A 22939-nucleotide genomic window follows, 5' to 3' on the forward strand; every position below is an offset into this window, starting at 1 on the left:
TTCCTGAAAGGCTTTATTTGAGGCAGTAAGAATGAGGAATTGCCAAAGGGGAAACAAACCTTGAAAGGAGATACCTGAATGAGCAATGCTAGAAAAGGAAAGGGAAGAAGATGTCGGCATCAAAAAGTCTGTGGGACTAAGATCAGATCAGTCAAACTAAAAAAAAAAAAAAGCCAACTGGAAAAGGAAGATCTTGTAAGATATCCTGAACAATTGTTTAATTTGGTGCTATGGCTTAATTAAGTGAATTCTTCACTGAAACGTTGAATCTAGCCAGTTCGATTCAATCAAATTTTCTCTTTCCATCTCTATTTTCATTTCACCATTTTGTTATGATTATTAAATGGACTTCTGAATTGCCAGTCATTTTTTGTCAAGATTATATATGGTGTACATCCCTGAATTTCTTTGTGTTCAATTTGGAGAAACCTGAAAAGCCCTTGATATCTTACATAGTTTACTCCAGATGGACAGAGGTTCTCACATACCTTCCTCTCTGTTCTGCTGCTGCTAACAGATAATTATTTCAGTGTCTTTCAAGGAGATAGTCTCTAGAGTCTAACACAACAACAGTCAAAACCTAAACTGTCTTCAACCTAAATGAAGCTGTCTTTTTAAAAATACAAAAAAAGTCAGTCCCTTCCCCTCTTTATTTATTACAAATGGTTAAGGAGAACAAGCCTGAGCTACAAGTCACTTCTCCAAATCCTTTATGAAAAGGACCAAAAGCTCTTTGAACATGTAGGAGCTCCTGATCTCAGATTTTTCAGATGCCAAGAATCAGCCAAGGAAGCAATGTCGCGATCCCAGTAGCTGTCATCATGTAGCACCATCATGGCCAAGGTAGGAACACCACTCTCAATGACTTAAGCATGTAGGGATGGTTACCATCTGTCTTATTTGTATCTAAATAAGTGAAATATTAAAAATAACCAAGTGTTCCTAAAGCAATTCTCTTACCAAAAAAATATTAAATGAATTAGTACAGTATCTGCCAACACTTTTAACAGAGATCTAGGTAATTCTGATACAGATGGTTTAAAGACTATGCTCTGAGAAGCACTGATGTGTAGACAAACCCTCTTGCACTCAGCCAACAAACCGATCAAGCAGTGATTCCTAGGAAGTGAGTCTGGTGCCAGGCTGACTGCTTAAGAATACAGAATCCTAGGCTTTTCCCCTAGACTTACAGAGGCCCAGAAACCTGCTTATAAATAGCTATGTTTAAAATTTTCCGGGAAACATACACAGCCTGCAGTAAGAGGAAAGGGGTTGTATTTTACTTTAACACATCTGTGGGGGGTCCTTGTTCCACAATTTACTAGCTCTCTGACATTATGTAATATCACTGGACTGAAAAATGGCTGTTTTGAAGATTAAAGAAAGCAATGCATGTTTAGAACCCAGCATGTAGTCAGCTGCTTGTTTTTGTTATCACTATATCCTATGCTCAGCTCCAAGTAGATATACAAAACTAAAATGTGTGATTCATCACTTCAAGAAGCATATCATCTATTTAGAAAAGTAATAGAAATATTAATAAAAATTTTAAATGGGTTTATATTCTAAGGCACTAACATATTTGCACACATAAACACGATATTCTGAGTAACAAAGTAGATTGTAAAATACAGAGAATTATAAGGACATAGGAAAAATCATAAGAAGCTTGCTTTAAATGTCTAATTCTCTTAATTCAGGTGACCTAATTTTCATTAATGCACCAAATTTTTATTTCTATTAGTAAAAATATTAAAATCATGAGTGATAATCAACTTATAATTATTTAAAATTGAAAATAGAAAGAGTAGTATGTATCTGGGAAAGGGCTCCATGGGATAGACTTCAAGGGGCCCATGAAACCCCTAAAATATTATGCAGAGTTGTTTATATGAATATAGGTATTTCTGAGGAGAGATCCATACCTTTTACTTGATTCTCAAAGGGTATGGTTATCTCCTCAAAACGTTAAGGACCACTGAAGATTCCTGTTTAGCACATCTTATGTGTATCCTCATATATGCTGAAGAAATTTAACTCCTGATTGTATTCCAAATAATCTCCGTGTGTACTTTCTCTTAAATATTCTCTGAATCATTTTCCTCAAGCTTTCACCATTCAAATATCCTGAGAAAAGAAGTAACACAGCAAGATTTCATTTAAGGAAATTGTAAAGCAGAGTTTCATGGCTACTTCAGCTTATTCAAATTCTGCAGGCATCAGCACAGAAGTTTATATACATGTTTTAAAAGTTCCAGTGGCAAAGATTAACTGATGATTATTTTCTGAGTTTTCCCTTTTTATTTTTTATCCATTGCTCAGTCTTTTGAATTATTTTTGATTTGTTCTATGTTTCTTTTCACCTCAGGTAGAAGAGTGAAGGAACTTCCCCTGGAAGGATAAAATTCAATTTTGCCAACTTGCATTTTGCCAACCTAGCAATTCTTCCACTTTGTGTTTTATTTATAATGTGGTAACAACACTATTGATGTCACACATTTTTATTTCTCTCTTCCTTTAGGTGTGTGTGCAACATTGACTGTTCTCAAACCAACTTCAATCCCCTCTGTGCTTCTGATGGGAAATCTTATGATAATGCATGTCAAATCAAAGAAGCATCATGTCAGAAACAGGAGAAAATCGAAGTCATGTCGTTGGGTCGATGTCAAGGTAATGTTCACACCAAAATTAATTTTAAAGAATGTCTTTAGTCTTTGTGTAGAAATGAAAAGTGGAGATAACTCCTTATTAGGCAGCAGCTTCATTTTTGAAAGACAATTCTGACTTACAATGGGCAGTAAATTTTACTGCAGCAATTGTGGTGATTATAGGAGTTTGAGGGCCTATTGGCAACAGTCCATATTTTTTTTTTTTTTTTTTAATTTTTATTTATTTATTTTTATTTTTGGCTGTGTTGGGTCTTCGTTTCTGTGTGAGGGCTTTCTCTAGTTGCAGCAAGCGGGGGCCGCTCTTCATTGCCGTGCGCGGGCCTTTCACTGTCGCCGTTTCTCTTGTTGCGGAGCACAGGCTCCAGACACGCAGGCTCGGTAGTTGTGGCTCACGGGCCTAGTTGCTCCACGGCATGTGGGATCTTCCCAGACCAGGGTTCGAACCCGTGTCCCCTGCATTGGCAGGCAGATTCTCAACCACTGCGCCACCAGGGAAGCCCCATATTTTTTTCTATATAATGGGACTGTACCTTCACAGTGCCATCAACCCAGAGGCCAATATTCAGAAGATAGCCGATATACTCCTTGCACAGGGAAAAAAGAAAGTGAAAATCATTTTTAGCAAAGAATCTAAAGATTATTAGACAACCTTTAAATCAAAAGCAAATCACACCACTTTTAGGTATTAACTCAACAGAAATATTTCAAGTACATTTTTATAAGCAGTATGTACTGGAACGTTCTATCTTGTTTCTTGTTCAGAAACAAACATCTTTTTGGTTTTTGATTGGTCATTCTTTTACCCAACTTATCTCAGTTATAACTGTGAACCTTCTCCTTGCCCTAAACCTTAGAAAGTCTATATCCTTCTATTATTCACTCTCAAACAGAAATTGACCTTGTAAATCTGCTTTGTATAAAGATTGCTTGGAAATATAGTTGAAAATTCCTTAATTGTAGTGAAGATACTGTTAGAAGGATATCTAGGAAACAGTTCATCTTTATTGTTAATTTTTTAACACAGATAACACAACTACAGCTACTAAATCTGAAGATGGGCATTATGCAAGAACAGATTATACAGGTACGTAATATTTTCTACTACAAAATATGAGCACTGCTATTAAAGAGTTCTGGGGAACCACTGTTTACCATTGATCCTAAGCTGATCTTGCAAGACTTCTGACATGTGCTAGTCTTCTCTTGCCGAGTTCAAATTTTCAATAGACAAGACTGAATTTTTATCGAAGCAAATAAGACACTTTTTTTTTGCCACAGTTAAAGCAATTGTCAAAAATGTCAGTAAGATATAATTAACTTGTTTTGACAGTGCGAACGGTACAAATGACAAAACATTTATCAAATTAATGGGCATCAATGGAAATTAATGCAATTTTTGGCAGTATATTATAATTAATGCAAATGTTCTTGTTTGAATTTTTATAAAAGTCAACAATAAAAAAGTTTAGAAAGAAAGGACATCTATAAATAGTAATACAGGCTGTCTATTTTGATGCAGAGTTAAAAAGGTATAGGTAATTTATTTTAAAAAATAATAAAATTCTTTATTTAGAAACTAAAATGCAAAATTATACAGAGTAAAATTATACTCTGACACATGCAAAATTATAAAGCATTTAATGTAGACATGTAAATCTTATTTAGCAATTACAGAATATTATTTTGAGGAATATTTTTACCCAATATAGTTTTCCTGAGTGAGAAATAACTTATGGGTATTCAAATAAGATTTTAACAGATTCTTAAATTTCATAGAAATTTAGGATAAAAAATATAATATAATAAAAGTAAAATTATTGAGGTTGATAATGATAAGCAGTTTTTTTTAAAAAAAAGCAGTTTTCCATTTAGCTATTAAACATTTATAACTAGATTTATGGCTAATATTCAATCAAAAAATGCTTATCTTTTGAAATATGGATTACTATTCACTCTTTTTGAAATTGCACCTCCTTTAACACTATTTCTGCCATTATATTTATATACATGATAAATCTTGATGAAACTTTTTAAAGTTAGTCAATCAGATGTTTTACTCATAGATATCTCAAACATTTCAGAATTTGGAAATAACAAAAGGATTCTTCTTTTTAATTTTCCATTTTTATCTTAATGATTTTCAACAATGTAAATAAAATTTTCATGTGCTAGAAGTCTAGAATTATCATGGACAATGATACATGAAAAAACATTAGTTCTACGTAGATATTGTATAGCTGTTCCCAAAGTGTTCAGGAGAGATATTAATAGGTGTTCCTTGAAAAGAAGAGTCCATGGTCAGTAGGTTTGGGAAGAGTCCAGATAAACAAATTAATTTTTTACCCAAAACTCTTCATGGCTCTTATATGCACTGTAAAATTTTTAAGAGATGTGCATCTTTTATTTATTTAATGTTTTTTTATGTTTTATTGTGCAGAATTTCTAATACATACAAAATACACACAAATGTAGGCTGTATAGTAAAATGAACCCCCATGTACTCATCACTCAAACTGAGTAACATCAACCCATGGCTAACCTAGCCCCATCCCCACACCCATCTTTCTCCACTTTCAAAATATGTGGAAATAATTCCAGAAATTTTGTTATTTTATTCATAAATACTTCAGCTTGCATCTCTAAAAGATTAACCCTTTTTAAATAAAACTGTCATTATCACACCTAAAATAATTATGAATAATTCCTAGTAACACATAGCTTTTATCAAACTTATTCGATGAATAGCACATTTTTTGTGGCACATTTTTCATTACTAGTATAACCAAGAATGCACTTTGGAATATGCTGATCTACAGGAAAATATTAAAAGTGATAAAAGATAATCATGAAAAATTGAGGTCTGAAGCTAATAGCATATATTTTAAATTTTAAATGATATAAAAGTTAAATTCTATATTTTATTAAAAATAGTAACTATATATTGGCATTTTAAGTCACTACCTGACATATTTAATTTTACTGTAACCTAAAATGTTTGGAAATTTTACAATGATCTCACTTTTATACAAGGAGTAACTTAACACCCTGCACTTAAAATACATTTATACCTGTTTTGCAAAGTAATTCATTTTGAAAAAAATCTTCAAAAATGTAACATATTGTGAATATCTTCTCCATTGAGCTCACAGCAGAATCAAACATCTCCCTGAGAATTCTGTCCCTGAAACAACTCTTCAAGTTGATTAGCATCAATGTGCAAATATATTTGCATTTATAACATTGCACCAATAAATATAATGGAGTTTGCTATTCTCTCTATATTATGCATACTGCATATTAACGGTTTGTCCATTTTCAAAGAGCTTGGGGAGTTGAACTTTTATTCCAAAAAATATTTTATATTTGAGTTTGGTTTCAAACAGATCATCTCTGATCTTCAGTGTCGATGCTTGTAATTGACATTGTTTCCTATCTTAGGTCTTTATTGAACGTGAGAATGTGTTTTTAAATACATGCAAGTGAAAACTATCTAGACACTCAGTGTTGTCCAAGATGTTCTAATTTGACATCAGATTTATCTAGTAGATCCCAAAGAAAAACCTTTGAGATAAAAGTAGAGTTTAAAAATACATGTTTGTTGAAATCCAAATTTAAGACAGGAACAAAGATAATGTCAATTGAAGCTTGCAGTTTCTAATTAAACATTGATTGCACACTTTAAAATTCCCCTGGATTTAATTTATATGTCTATCTTCATCAATGATCTTATTAAAATGCAATATATACCCTTTTTTAGACATTATTTAAATAACAGTCAGGTCCCTCAGCATTTCCAGGCTTCTGGTAGTATTTGCATTTCCTGAATTTTGGGACTCAAACTTTGGAAAAAAGTAAAAGGAACCAAATGGAGACTCAGTATGTCATTGTCCTCTTAATTTCTGTTCCACATGCTCAAAACTCCCCAAGGAGGGAAAACAGGAACTAGAACTTCACGGTTCCTAGAAGTTTGCTATGTGCTCACAGCTAATTTAATGTCAGTCACTTCCCTCGTTGAACAAACATTCATGCGCTCTCCCACCACAGGGAAGTACAGATCTTAAAGCACTCTAATTTTTCCCCTAACATGTCCTTAATACTATAGTTTTTAAACTTTTAGCTTCCCCCCCCCGCCCTTTTTTTCCTTTGAGCCTACCTTGCAGCTATTAATACAAGAACATATATTTCTGATTACAAAAATAGAAACATACTTTAAAGAAAGCTTAAATCTAAAACAAAATATTCTGTGTCTCATTTTTTATATCACTTTAAAAAGAGAGACTCCAAGTAAGGACAAGCAGGGGTTAATTTACAAAAAAATAAATGCAAACTAAGAGAGCCACGCCCCTAACATGATTAGAGCTTGACCGAACTTATGCAGAGCTGTGAATTCCATGAGCCTCATAGGCACATAACTGAAGTGGACGCTAGGAAACCAAAGAATTTGCCAAATCATCCCTGCCAGCATTACTTTCCAACTGTGTCTGACTTTGGTCTCTATTTTGCCCTCTCTCCTTTAATGAGACCCAAGGCATTAGTGAGTCCTGAATCAAGAGCTTTGGATCTCTTTGTTTCAAGGCAGACAAGGATCCCTGTCTGATGAGCTAAACAAGCCACTTAATGCTATTCTCCCTTCATCAGTCTAAGACGGGCTTAGATTTAGGTCTTTCTCTTCACTCACAGAAAGGTTCAGAGAACACAATTTTATAAAACCACAAAGCTAAGGCTTTCAGGGATTTCCATTGTTTCAAAACGCTAATATTAAACTTTCCTTCTGGAAGTTTTTAAATAGAAAATGTTTTATACCTCTTGAAATTTGCAACATTTTCTTTAAAAAAAAAAAAATATATATATATACACATATATTCCCTCATGTCTTATAATGAAAAAAAAGTGAAGTGCAACTCTTTTGTTTTTCTTCATCTGGTATGTGTATTTTCTGATTGGGTTGCTTTTCTGTCTAAAAGTCTGGTCATGCTTCATAAAAGTGGCTATATTTTTTTCTGATAAAAATATACTTAATTTTATAAGCTATTAGATGTAAGAAAAAACCAAACAAGCAAAACAGTCATGTAGTTAAACTAGTCTGTGTTTTATCATGTAGAAAATAAAATGTATTTTTAAATGCCATTCTGTACCAGTTTCCAAAAGTATTTGCAGTGGCTTATAATTAAAATATATTCAACAAAAATTTTTAAAGAGAAATTGAAAACATAAAAGCAGAACTGTTGAGGAAAATAAACATATTAGCAACATAGACTATTATCGTTACTGCATTTAGCCCTAAGCATTCTTGCAACCAATATAAAAAAAGAAATTATGATTGAATCAATTCATTCAACAAATATTTTCAGAGTCCTTGCCATACACACTCTGCTGTCCTGGGCTTTACAAAGGTGAATATATCAACCGAGATCTCTGCTAAAATGGAACTTAGGTCTTTTATTGTCTGATAAAAATAAATAATCAGTTCAGAGACCAAAGACAAAGTTTCTCCAGAATTAAATTCTAAAGGAAATATTTAGCATAGATCTCTTTATAAGGCATCACTGGAAAATACAGAATGGATAAGATCTTCGACAGTGATTTTTACAAAATATGCCAAAAGGCTCTTCATATAGCTGGGGATTTTTTAAAATCAATTTTTCATAACATTCTAGAGCATAGCGTTAAAATATGTATAACTCAATGATAGAGTTCCTATGGCAGACTAAAGTTATGAGTTATATTTATGTATATTTTCAAATTGGAAAAAGATAACCCAGAATACTGAGGAAAATGGTTGCGAGAGAAAGCACGCTCAGTCTGTCTTCCTCGTGTATCTACAGGTTCAACGGGAACTGGATAATAGAACAGTCAGAAAGCTTGAGTAAAGATACAGAATATGTTAGATTATAGCCCGAAGATGGGAGGAGAAACTTCCCGTTTTTATTAGTTGTTAATGAGAAAAGTAAGCCCTGAGTCATTCCCACTCTTGGGAGGGAGCCAGGGTCTCCCTACCTCTGAGTCTAGGTACAGACACGCATGGAGTCCATGTGTTTACTTGGTGTACATTACAGTGTGGCTATTCACCATTTTTTATAATATTTAGGCAGGATTAATTTTTAGGAAATGTTCTCTTTAGAAACCTTTTCCTTATGTTTAAGCAATAATTTAGATATTAAGCTCAGGTCTGAAATATGGAAGAAAGTAACCAGAAATACACATCTAAACCAAATTCCATCCATCCTATTATTATTCCATCAGCCCATTTCTCCACACTGAGAGGAAACTGACATCTTGAAAGGGTATCTAGATAGCCTAAGCAAATTGTCATAATAACTTGTTCTCTGTAGAAGCCGTTGCAATTTACAAAGGCTTTTCACATGTATTGTCTCCTTCAGTCTTAACAACTGAAATGTGAGGCAGATATTATATGTGTTTGACAGGTGAGAAATGGAGGTTCAGGAAGAGTAAGTAAAAAGATTACGTGATAGAGCTAAGGTCCAAACCATCATCGCTAATTTCAGAAACCAGCAAAATGTCAACGGTCAGGGATCAGGGGAGAAGTGTCACTACCTAACATTCTTAGAGGTTTGGGGATGCACTCTGCACCTTAACGGTTAACCCCTTGTGAGTTCCAGAGTCAAAAATGTTTCGCCATGATAACCCCATTGCTGTGAGATGCTCCAGAGTTACTCTTCTCTTTGAACTTAAGTCTATATATTATAAGCACTGTATTGTTTGGTTTTAAAATTCTCCTCATCTGTGTCCTATTTATCCATATACACAAGAGAAGCCGAAGAGAACAGGATTTGTTACCAAGTAATCCTACATAAGTAGAAAATGTGTGTGTGATACTTTGTAGTTTTACAAAGATCCATTCATATTACCTCATCTGCTCTAGCGTCAATTCAGTAAAACAGGGTTACAAATACTAGGGGGAATAAAATTGAGGCTCAAAGAAGCTAAGTGGCTGACCTGGAGCTGGTCACAGTATTTTGACATATTGACCAGCCACCCATGCAAATAGGGCACTTGCTTGGTTTATTTACTGTTTGCCTCGATTGCTCTTCCACTATACATATATAGACACGAATAGCAAGTGGTCACATATCATATTTATAATACGAATTAATTCAGTCTTGTGGCAAAAATCTGCATTTAAAATGGAAGCTTTTTCCATTTGCTTGTGGACACAAGGAGCACTTCACCGGAAAGCATGTTATGTCTACGCCAATAATTTGATCTGTAGGAAGTAAATAAATAGCAGCAAATGCAGGCAGCAGCTTGTAGCACAAATATTGGCATCAACAGTGAAATAAATAAAAAACGTTTTCCCAGGCTATTACAGTGCCACCAGACTGGCCTAGAATATTTAAGCTCAGGAAGTGAATTAAGATGTCAAGATTTTCTCAAGATTTCTGGGGGAAAGCGTCTCAATTCGAGTATTTTCCCCTCTGGGATTTACTTTAGAGTGCTGCAAAATTCATAAAGCTTTCTATGAACTCTAACTCACAATTTTTCCTGCTCTCTTGAACTTCTGTGCTTTCATTGTTTTCCCCATAAAATCATGTAGCCAGTCATCTGTAATATGATGTTATGTTCATGGTTATAGATAAACACAGAAATAGTATTTGCAATACAGATGAAGGTTTTCTACCGAAGAGTTGCCTTGGGCCCTGCTAGACACTCTGGAAAACTTTGTGTTTATGCCCCAGTTCATAAGTGAATCCTGCATCATTTATGTGCACTTTTTCCTATTTGAAACGCTCCTTTCTGAAACAAATTGTTCACCAGGAGGTGTTACTTACCTACTTTTCTCTTCCATAAAGGTGTGGCAGCCAGTTTAGTGGTTAAAGCCATTAAAAATCAGACAGCGCTGAGTTGAAACACTGGTCATGCTATTACTGATTATTTTACCTTGAACCAATCAGTTGACCATTCTGAGCCTCAGTTTCTTCATCTGTTCAATGGAACTAATAAGCCTACTTCTACAGAGTTGAAGTTTGAATTAAAAGATGTTACATAAGGCATTAGCAAGCAACAAGTGAGCTAGCTATTGCTGTTCTTTTTCTTTGGGTCTGACAACTGAAAATAATTTATTTTTATGGGAAGGGTAACACATTGTATGGGATATGGTCTGTTCATGTAATGTTGTTCAGAGTTTTTATACATATATTGTCATTTATGAGGTCATAAAATTACAAAAGGTTTATCTTTTTCCTACCCAAGTCATATAACAACTTTTTGCGAGATACTTTGGCTGAGTTTTTAGTTCACCTATAAAGAAATATTTATTGAGTGCCTACCATTTGTGTCTTCGACACCTCAGTATGTCACATTTTTCACGTGGCCATTTTTTTTTTTCAGTTTTCCTCCAGTCAACATAATGTTATGTATGGTAATATTTTGATCATTTTAAAATAACAGGGTCACCCCCTTATTACAACATGAGATTCAAATAGGAATTTAATGAGGACATAACATTTGAAAGAACTGCAAGATCATGATATCACTTATATTTCTTTCCCAGTTGAGCTTTAAATTAGTCATTTATACCCCACAGTGTATGTCTGAAGGACCTACACATTCATTATTTAAAAGAAAACCTGTGTAATGGGTGACCATAGTGATGGAGAGGTATCAAACAAAAATAACAGGAATGTGGTATATAAGAATTTATTTCTGTTTGTGCAAAACATTTAGGGAAAGCATTAAAGTCAGAACAAATATTTTCAACAAAAACTGATCATCAAGGAAAAACAAGTCTTCTTGGCATAAGAGGCAAACATCTAGATATCACTGGTGAAAGTGACATAAATCTCCACCATGGTTTACCTTTTTACCTCAAACATATTATTTCTGTTCCTAAGGAACAGTAGTATGATTATGGGTAGAAGGTGTGAAACTGAAAGAAGTGTAGGATATGTCCAAGTGCTCTGTATAATTTCAAGACACATAGTTCTCCATAAAACTAATATATAGAATTCAAGCAGTTTCAAAAGAACCCCCAAATATCCAGAGTGCTTTGATTTGCTGCTTTTGTTAATGAGTTTGACATGCCCCCAATATATGAACCCACATTATCAAGCACATTAAAAATTCAGTTCTCACATCTTGACAATTTGAGACTATGTACAAACATAATCAACTAAAAATATTTTAAAATATCTGTGAAACTAAAATCTCTCAGAGAAATTGCATTTCTAAACACTGCTACTTGTTTCATGGGTCATAGCTTATTCCCTCTAGTTGTTCATTTGGAAAACGCTCAGACTTTTAGTTTGAACTCAAACGTAATCAAGAGAAATCTAACTTATGAGACAAGCTCCAGGCATAAAGGTGGATGAAAATCAGTGATAAGGTTTGAGGGAAGTGGTGGTCCAGTAACATAAAAATAGTAATGAGGACCAAAGAGGACAGAACCCCATCCTCACCTCTGAGTCCTGAGATGGGGGAGTGGAGGAGAAGGGTAGAGAATATGGCCACCTTGTGAGAAAGCTGAAGGGACTTGGTATTCTCAGGGAAAGCTAGTGCTTCAATATGCAAGAAGAGAGATGAGAATTTCAGTGAAGCATCTGAGGATAGAGGGGAATTTGCCAATAATGGAGCACAGTTACACGTGAACTTTGGGAAGTGGTTGGAAGTTGGGGGCACAGAGATAAGTTTAGTCAAGGGCAGAGAACCAACAAGGGCAGCACATCATAGAGATGATGATTCGGTGGAGATGGAGAACTGGGACAAGACAGGGCAAGAATTGGATATTGAGTAAATTCATGACAAATCTCTTGGACTTGTGGACTCAGAAATCTACATTTTTACCACACTAAGAGTAAGCTGTTGCTCCCCAGTGAACTGAGATTAACCAAATTCAATGTCTGTGTGTGGATTTGCAATGAGAAAGAGTTACCTAGAGGATTTGGTTCTCTGCCTAATACATTCTCTTCTTAGAGTCGAATTCTCTGAGAAGCCCAGTTATAATGAGGTCACTTAGTGAACATGAATAGAGCATATATTCTTTGGATGTTTAAGACATCAAGCTAAGACAGCTTGATGCAAAAGGCTATACAGTAGAGATACTCCTGTCCTCAAATTTATATAGATAATAAATGACTTTGGCCAGGACTTCCTCTTCCATGGTTAGAGCTTACAGAAACACTATTGGCCTATGTAACTCTCCTTTGCTGAGTTTCCATTTCTCAGTGTTCTTGATCAATCTACCTATTTTCCTAGATGCAGTAAAGTTGAGACCTGCTCTCCCAGAAGCCAGTTCATAACCCTGAGGCATTCTAGTGCTCTGGAAAAGCACAGGGCAATCCTGTTCTCCCTACTTCTGAGTTCCTCTGGGATCTCTCCCAATAGTCCCCAAGAAATGACAATATTGGTATGAATATCAATATTAACCATATTGGATTGATAGGTCCTTCTGCATTGTGAAAGCTGCAAAAGTTTTTACACAAAGTTACCTTTGAAAGCCCTTCCTTAACATATAATCCAAAGAGGTTTGACCAATAACTGAGAAAAATGAGTAAATCTTGGAAAGCAAGTTTAATATCTTTGGGTATGTCCTAAAATAATTCTTAGCATTTGTGTTAATAAATGTCCTTTATGGTGACACTGTTAATGTTTCATTTCATAAAACACAAACACAACAAGTTTATTAATTACCCCAAACAGAATGAGATGGAAGATTCTACAGAGAGTTGTGAATGCATCATCAATGTTTGGTAGTGTTATATAATATTCCTGTAATATATATTCCAGGCCGATTAAAAAGAAAAATCTATTGCTTTTAATCTTTCACATTTTCTATGATTCAAAGCTGTGTGTGTCAGCCACACATTCGAAAACCTCTTCCCAAGAGCATTTCATTTAATAACGGAAATAAATGTCTATTTAACTAAAAAAATTTTGGAATAAATTTAAAAAATCATTCAGAAAATGAAGGCTATAAACAAGCTCCATTTGTTCTCCAGAAATTAAGTATTCCAGAAAGATCATGTTATTAGTCTACAGAGTTTAAACCAACAGGCAATTAGTGTTTTGTCAGGCAGTACACATCCAAATTCACTTCTGCGGGTTGACTGTTCACGTACTGTCACAATTATTCTACAACTCTTGCACCACTGAGGTTTTTTCCTATTTATTTTTCCATTATTTAAAGAGCCCTAGGGAAGTTTAAGGTTTCTGGTTGTTTGAAATGATCTCTGAGCAAATCTCACTTCTATCCCCAAAGCCCAGCCACTCACCCTTCCCCAGATTTGGCACATATGCCTTTGTTTCTGATGTTTAATGAAATGTAGCAATGGAAACATGAGACAGAACCACCAGGCAGGCCAGGGAAACTTATCTGTAAAGTAATTTTAAGAAAGTGTCCACGTTGTCTTCTATATGTAGAATAATTAATAGTAAGCAGAGCGCCCATCAACAATGATAGACAGCCATTAACTCTCACTTATCTAAGCACATCGTCAGGACTATATTCTAACATTCAAGCTGACTCCTTTCTACAATTTAATATGCTTCTTAGCTGTTCACATTGGCCATGAATTGGTATGTGCTTAGGAAACACAGATAATTGTAATGTTATTTTAAGAAAACCACTGTCATCTTCATTATAATCATCATTATCGTCGTCATCATCATCATATCAGGAAAATAATACCGCTGGAATAGGATCGCTTGGCTCTTTCCAAAATCAACTAGAACTTATATGTGTGTTGACTATTGTTTTGGATTCGCTACAAGGCTATTATCCCATGATATGGGTAGCTGTATTTATTTCTTAATTTCATTTTAATTTCAGAGTAAACAACTTACAGAGAGCATTTTGTAGGGGAAAGAGCCAGAAATAGGAATGCAGAAACTTTCGACTTAGTGTCATCTCTATTCTACCTCATCGAAACTTAGATAGGTATTTAGCCTCTCAGAACCTAAGTTCTCTCATCAGTAAAGTTTGAAAATAAGATTAGATTATAACGATGTCTTTCTAGATTTAGGATTCTATCATCAAGTATACAGCTTTAGTTCAAAAATCATGAACTTGAGGGAAAGCTGTTGACCATTAACTTATGTTAGTGTTTCTCAACTGAGGCAACATTTAACAATTTCTAGAGACGTTTTTGATTGTCTGGGGAAGACGGGGTGTTAGTTACATGTAGTGGGTGGAGGCCAGGAATGCTGCTAAATTAAACATCTTACAATGCAGAGAACAGGTCCCCACAACAAAGAATTATCCAGCTAAAATGCTAATAGTGTCAAGGTTTGGAAACCTTGCTTTATGGCATTAGAAATTATAGATAAGTATATAGCACATAGGTTCTAGAAATTAAGTGGCACTATGAAGTCCAGATCTGGGCTCTCTAATCATTTCTCAATTCTCCTGCGCCCCAAGAGGAGATACAATCCTAAACCAAGGATCATTGGTTTAGTCCAAGTTTCTTTTCATTTCACTGTTCGAAACCTACACACTCATTTTTTTAAATGATGGTTGTCCCATAAATAGAAACGTCCTTTAAAGTTTTACAAATAGAGGGAATATCTGTTTCTGAAAAGGCTTATCAGAATGATGAAAATGCATCTAGCTAAAAAGGAGGTTATACTCTTAGTTATCATAAGTTACTGAGGAAAGTCACCTAGTCATAACTGGATCTGTTATCTTATTCAGTATTCCTAACTAGTAGTCTAATAACCCAGGTCCCTGCTTTGCTTCTGTTCAAAGCTGTGTCATCTTTGTGTTCATACTAGCTACTCCTTACACATTTTGACTAAATTGCTGAACCAAACATTGCCTGTTTGAAAGATCTTTAATGATATTCTTTGAGGAGGAAACCATTTTAAAGCTTCTTTTTATTATCTGGCACTTCCACAGTAGAAATCTTTGTAAACCTTGATTCATAGGAATATATTTAAAACCAACTGGCTAAATTCTATTTAAGTGTCCAACAGCAATTCTTAAGGCTGAAATTGTTGTGTTGTTCACAGAACAAAATGCTTGATATGGCTTTAGATCTCAGGTATTCATGAAAACCTTCATAGTTGAAAATGAAGGGGAGTCTGAAGATGTCTCTTAAATGGCAACTTAGCGCTGAGCTAGACTGTGCCTCTTCCCTCAGGGCAGGACACCAATGTGCATTACTGTTTAACAGTTCCCAGGCACGGATCCTTTTTGGGATGGGGAATAAACCTGGCTGCATTGGTTTGCTGTCTTACTTAGTGAAATAAAGTTATTGGTTTTGCAACAAGGACAATGAGGATATTTGTTTAAAAAGACAACTTGGAAAAATAGCAAAGACAACAGGAAATGATAAATGAGCAAGTCTTTGCTACAGTAATTACTTTAGTATTGAAACAAATGAATAACTTTCACAGCAATGCTATTTTCTGTCTTACATTATACTACCACCTATTCATATAGTATGTGTACCATTGGCCTTTATGCTGGAAGAAAAAATATCTATCTATGTTTCTATCTATCTAAGAAGGAAGAGTTGGTAAATAAATTGCCTGAGATATATGTGTTAATGTTTTGAAAAACTTATGCTGTCCTTTCTGGAAGGAGAGTATCTCTAAAAGATGGGAATGTTTTTTTCATCTACACTAGTTTTATGCCAAAAGTTAGTCACTTAACTTTTGGCAAAGTGAGAGAGTGGCATGTACATATATACACTACCAAATGTAAAACCGATAGCTGGGGGAAGCAGCCGCATAGCACAGGGAGATCAGCTCAGTGCTTTGTGACCACCTAGAGGGGTGGAATAGGGAGGGTGGGAGAGAGACACAAGAGGGAAGAGATATGGAGATACATGCATATGTATAGCTGATTAACTTTGTTATAAAGCAGAAACTAACACACCACTGTAAAGCAATTATGCTCCAATAAAGATGTTAAAGAAAAAAAAATGAAGTAAATCTTTCTGGTATAGAGAAATGAAATAACATACAAGTTCTATAATCCATTTAGTGAATGTTACTGTGCATGTGGTTTGTTAATTCCCTACTGAAATGTTTTGACTTTGTGGACAGGTTGTCAAAAGACCTAAATTCTAAACCTACCTGCTCAACTTATAAATGTTATATGATCTGGGGAAGTCTCCTAAACCTTCTGAGAATCTTTAAATGAAGATTATACCTTTTCTGCTTTTTTCACATGTTTTGAAAATGAAAGCCTTTTGTGAGATGAGACTCACTATGCAGTTATAAGGAATTATTAGAACAAATTTAGGACATGGATATTTCTTATTCTAACATGCTTTTTATGTTGTTATCAAAGTTTTAATTGTTTTCAAGACAGAAATAATTCTTTAATTTGGATAGCATAATTATATCTAATTTTTTAAAAATTCAAACTGAAGATTTTTAGATTCTAGATTTCTATTTTCCTGTTTCTGTATATAAGCGTACTAATTGGGTTATTTAAAAAATTTTAAAAAGAAGGCAAGGCTGTGTTAGACTCAGTCTTCCCTTGACTATATAAAGCTTTGAATTTATGCCCCAGGTAGATCTGTTCCCCACTGATTGGCTTAAATCTTGCTCAAGCTCTAGTTTCTAAAAGCACAAGGGCTATTTGGAGCAACGATTCATATTTTTACAATGACTTTTTTTCTCTCAATGTGTTCCTAAGTAATGTAAGAGTTCACTGTACTAAACAAGTATAGAATGTTTCAGAATTTGAGTAAAAACTGTATTAGTGTAAAGTAATATGATTTAGCCCTGTTAAGAGAATTCTCTTACAGAATTTGAATGTAGCAGGGTACCAATTAAAATTATGAGTTAAAATTGTTAAAGGGGGGACCTTCAAGATGGCAGAGGAGTAAGATGTGGAGATCAACTTCCTCCCCACAAATACATCAAAAATACATCTACAACTGAAATAACTCCTACAGAAAAACTACTGAACCCTGGCAGAAGACCTCAGACTTCCCAAAAGGCAAGAAAATCCCAACGTACCCAGCCATGTGGCTGACAGGGTCTTAGTGCTGTGGCCCAGTGTCAGGTCTGAGCCTCTGAGGTGGGAGAGCAAAGTTCAACATTGGACCACCAGAGACCTCCCAGGCCCATGTAATATCAATCGGTGAGAGCTCTCCCAGAAATCTCCGTCTCAATGCTAAGACTAAGCTCCACCCAAAGGCCAGCAAGATCCAGTGCTGGATGGCCCATGCCAAACAACTAGTAAGCAGGAACACAGCCCCACCCATCAGCAGAGAGGCTGCCTAAAATCATACTAAATTCAAAGACACCCAGAAACACAACCGGACGCAGGCCTGCCCACCAGAAAGACAAGATCCAGCCCCATGCACCAGAACACAGGCACCAGTCCCCTCAATGAGGAAGCCTAGACAAGCCACTGAACCAACCTCACTCACTGGGGGAAGACACCAAAAACAATGGTAACTACAAACCTGCAGCCTGCAAAAAGGAGACCCCAAAGACAGTAAGTTAAACAAAATAAGAAGACAGAGAAACATGCTGCAGATGAGGGAGGAAGGTAAAAACCCACCAGACCAAACAAATGAAGAGGAAATATGCAGTCTACCTGAAAAAGAAGTCAGAGTAATGATAGTAAAGATGATCTAAAATCTTGGAAATAGAATAAATACAAGAAATGATTAACAAGGACCTAGAAGAACTAAAGAGCAAACAAACAATGATGAACAGCACAATAAATGAAATTTAAAATCCTCTAAAAGGAATCAATAGCAGAATAACTGAGGCAGAAGAATGGATAAGTGACCTGGAAGATAAAATAGTGGAAATAACTATCACAGGCTGATTAAAGAAAAAAGAATGAAAAGAATTGAGGGAAGTCTCAGAGACATCTGGCACAACATTAAATGCACCAACATTCGAATTATAGGGGTCCCAGAATAAGAAAAAAATAAAGGGTCTGAGAAAATATTTGAAGAGATTATAGTCGAAAACTTCCCTAACATGGGAAAGGAAATAATCAAGTCCAGGAAGTGCAGAGAGTCCCATACAGGATACCAAGCAGAAACACCCAAGACATATTAATCAAACTATCAAAAATTAAATACAAAAAACAATATTAAAAACAGCAAGGGAAAAGCAACAAATAACATACAAGGGAATCCCCATAAGGTTAACAGCTGATCTTTCAGCAAAAACTCTGCAAGCTAGAAGGGAGTGGCAGGACATATTTAAAGCGATGAAAGGGAAAAAACTACAACCAAGATTACTCTACCCAGCAAGGATCTCATTCAGATTCGACAGAGAAATCAAAACATTTACAGACAAGCAAAAGTTAAGAGAATTGAGCACGACCAAACCAGCTTTACAACAAATGCTAAAGGAACTTGTCTACGCAGGAAAAACAAGTGAAGGAAAAGGTCTACAAAAATAAAGCCAGAACAATTAAGAAAACGGTAATAGTAACATACATATTGATAATTACCTTAAATGTAAATGGATTAAATGCTCCAACCAAAAGACACAGACTTGCTGAATGGATGCAAAAAGAAGACCCATATATAAGCTGTCTAAAGGAGACCTAGTTCAGACCTAGGGATACACACAGACTGAAAGTGAGGAGAAGGAAAAAGATATTCCATGCAAATGGAAATCAAAAGAAAGCTGGAAGAGCAATTCTCATATCAGACAAATAGATTTTAAAATAAAGACTATTACAAGAGACAAAGAAGGACACTATATAATGATCAAGGGATCAATCCAAGAAGAAGATATAACAATTATAAATACTTATGTGCCCAACATAGGAGCACCTCAATACATAAGGCAAATGCTAACAGCCATAAAGGGGGAAATCGACAGTAACACAATCATAGTAGGGGACTTTAACACCCCACTTTCACCAATGGACACATCATCCAAAATGAAATTAAATAAGGAAACACGAGCTTTAAATGACACATTAGACAAGAGGGACTTAACTGATATTTATAGGACATTCCATCCAAAAACAACAGTATACATTTTCTTCTCAAGTGCTCATGGAACATTCTCCAGGATAGATCATATCTTGGGTAAAAAATCAAGCCTTGGTAAATTTAAGAAAATTGAAATCATATCAAGTATCTCTTCCTACCACAACAGTATGAGACTAGATATCAATTACAGGAAAAAAACTAAAAAATACAAACACAAGGAGGCTAAATATTACACTACTAAATAAAAAAGAGATCACTGAAGAAATCAAAGAGGAAATCAAAAAAGACCTAGAAACAAATGACAATGAAAACATGACAACCCAAAACCTATGGGATGCAGCAAAAGCAGTTCTAAGAGGGAAGCTTACAGCAATACAATCCTACCTCAAGAAAAAAGAAACATCTCAAATAAACAACCTAACCTTACACCTAAGGCAATTAGAGAAAGAAGAACAAAAACCCCCCAAAGTTAGCAGAAGTAAATAAATCACAAAGATCAGATTAGAAATAAATGAAAAAGAAATGAAGGAAACAATAGCAAAGATCAATAAAACTAAATGCTGGTTCTTTGAGAAGATAAACAAAATTGATAAACCATTAGCCAGACTCATCAAGAAAAAAAAGGGAGAAGACTCATATCAACAGAATAGGAAATGAGAAAGGAGTAACAACTGACACTGCAGAGATACAAAGGATCATGAGAGATTACTACAAGCAACTATATGCCAATAAAATGGACAACCTGGAAGAAATGGACAAATTCGTATAAAGCACAACCTTCCAAGACTGAAAAAGGAAGAAAGAGAAAATATGAACAGACCAATCACAAGCACTGAAATTGAAACTGTGATTAAAAATCTTCCAACAAACAAAAGCCTGGGACCAGATGGCTTCATAGGCGAATTCTATCAAACATTTAGAGAAGAGCTAACACCTATCCTTCTCAAACTCTTCCAAAGTATAGCAGACGGAGGAACACTAGCAAATTCATTCTACAAGGCCACCATCACCCTGACACCAAAAGCACACAAAGATGTCACAGAAAAAGAAAACTACAGGACAGTATCACTGATGAACGTAGATGTAAAAATTCTCAACAATATACTAGCAAACAGAATCCAACAGCATATTAAAAGGATCATACACCATGATCAACTGGAGTTTATCCCAGGAATGCAAGGATTCTTCAATACATGCAAATCAATCAATGTGATACACCATCTTAACAAATTGAAGGAGAAAAACCATATGATCGTCTCAATAGATGCAGAAAAAGCTGTTGACAAAATTCAACACCCATTTATGATAAAAACTCTCCAGAAAGTAGGCATAGAGGGAACTTACCTCAACATAACACATATATATGGAATCTAAAAAAAAAAAAACGTTCTGAAGAACCTAAGGGCAGGACAGGAATAATGACGCAGATGTAGAGAATGGACTTGAGGACATGGGGATGGGGAAGGGTAAGATTGGATGAAGGGAGACAGCAGCACTGACATATATACACTACCAAATGTAAATCAGATAGCTAGTGGGAAGCAGCCTCATGGCACAGGGAGATCAGCTCAGTGCATGGGATAGGGAGGGTGGGAGGGAGACGCAAGAGAGAGGGGATATGGGGATATATGTATACATATAGCTGATTCACTTTGTTAGACAGCAGAAACTAACACAACAATGTAAAGCAATTATACGCCAATAAAGATGTTAAAAAAAATCAAAAAATTCAAAAAGAAAATTGTTAAAGGCCTATTCCAGATAAGACACACTCCATCATTCCCATTTTGGATATGAGTTTTACCCATTGAGAATTTAATCAATAAATACATATGTAAGCATTTGTAGTACCAGCAAAGGAGAGATTTTAAGTTATAACTCTTGTCCTCTCTCCAAGTAAACAGAAAATAAAGAAATAGATAACCTACTCATTTGTGTACATGAAGATTAAATTCTTACCCCTTCCCTCATACAAATGAGCCTCTATTCTATATTTAAATTTCTTTGGAGAAATAGATTGCTGGTTTTTTGTTTTTTTTTTTTTGATTGCCTTGATCACCAAAGGTTTTTCATTGGAACTCGAATTCCATGGTTGCCCTTTATTCCTTGATAAAGAAAAAGGAAAGAAATAAAACTTTTGTATTTTACCTCCATAGCTTGTATTTACCTTTATTTACCATAATATTTTTTAGTAGATGGGATGCTCAGAGCTTAGCAGAATACATCTACAAACTATTATTAGACTTTGTATTTAATTTTGAGCCTTGAGTTCATTCACTGCTCTATGTGACATTTTAAAAACCCGAGCAAACAGTATTATTCTTGGAAAAGAAAAGCCCTTTCTCAATAGATTTAGCATTTAGAAACAATATTGAATCGATTTGAATCAGAAAATTGTCTCTGAAAACCTGAAATGAATATAAACATTAGGAAGATGATCTCACCTCTTATTTCCTGCCGCTGTTCTTGTACTATTTCTTTTGAAAGTGGTCCTTAAATATTCACTCAAGCCCTGTATATGATCGGATCCGTCCCAAAGCCTCAGTTTGCTTTGGTTTTGTTAGCGCCCAGGCTTACTGCACTCCACGGTTCAGATCTATGCAAGACTCCTCCACCCTGGGGTAGAACCCTGTTAATAAGAAGTGTGTTATAATCATCCTACCAGACACTGTCATCTCATATGTCAAGATCATTTATATATTTTACTACTATTTCTTCACCCCCCGCAAAAGAAAATGGTGCTTTTAGGTGAATAAAGCTCTCCTGCCTTACCCTGCAGGCAGAATTCTTACATTCCTTGAGGTGACAAAGGTTCATATCCCTTTCTGCCCTGAGGAGAAAAAAAGACTAAGATGCATCATTAATCATGCAAACTGTCTACTGCAACAGTGCCAAGAAAATGATCATTCCTATACCAACCATCAATATTCCTGACACCTGTCTAAAAACTCAGATCATGCATATCCATCTGCCTTTAGAGAAGTGTCAATGAGCAAACTTCCCTTCACTATTTTTAGGGTCATGTTAAAATTATTCATCACCTGCCTGTCAGTTCCTCCAATTTGTCATATTATCCCGATGTACCAATGTCTATTATTGGTCATTCCCCTTCTGCTAGAGCATTAGGGTGTAGGATGTTTTTGAAACTGTCAAATATATAAGAGGCAGTGGAATCCTACAGTTAGGCCAGAGTTCTCACCAAGAAATTTCTTTGCTCAATGTCCCCTCATGCTTAATGGGAAATGAAGATGTTTGGGGTTCTTGTGTCTACTTCAAGTTCCACTTCAATCTAATTTCCGGTAAATGAATTCTGGTTTCTAATGACTTTCATTATAAACTCCACAGTTATTTCTCTCTTGGGAAATGATTCCAAGAGGTCAAAACACA

The 22939-nt window shown here is 35.2% G+C and overlaps 1 protein-coding gene across 1 annotated transcript in view; it reads left to right on the top strand.

The window, feature by feature from the left end:
• TMEFF2 (transmembrane protein with EGF like and two follistatin like domains 2) overlaps window positions 1-22939 on the top strand; it is a 247752-nt gene that overhangs the window by 194384 nt on the left and 30429 nt on the right. Inside the window, exons 6-7 of the mRNA XM_024733641.1 lie at window positions 2522-2670; window positions 3694-3753. Coding sequence (XP_024589409.1) covers window positions 2522-2670; window positions 3694-3753 — 209 coding nt within the window. The remainder of the gene's footprint in view (window positions 1-2521; window positions 2671-3693; window positions 3754-22939) is intronic.

The sequence above is a fragment of the Neophocaena asiaeorientalis genome, unplaced genomic scaffold, assembly GCF_003031525.2.
Source record: "Neophocaena asiaeorientalis asiaeorientalis breed wild unplaced genomic scaffold, Neophocaena_asiaeorientalis_V1.1 scaffold24, whole genome shotgun sequence".
Classification (NCBI taxonomy): Eukaryota; Metazoa; Chordata; class Mammalia; order Artiodactyla; family Phocoenidae; genus Neophocaena; species Neophocaena asiaeorientalis.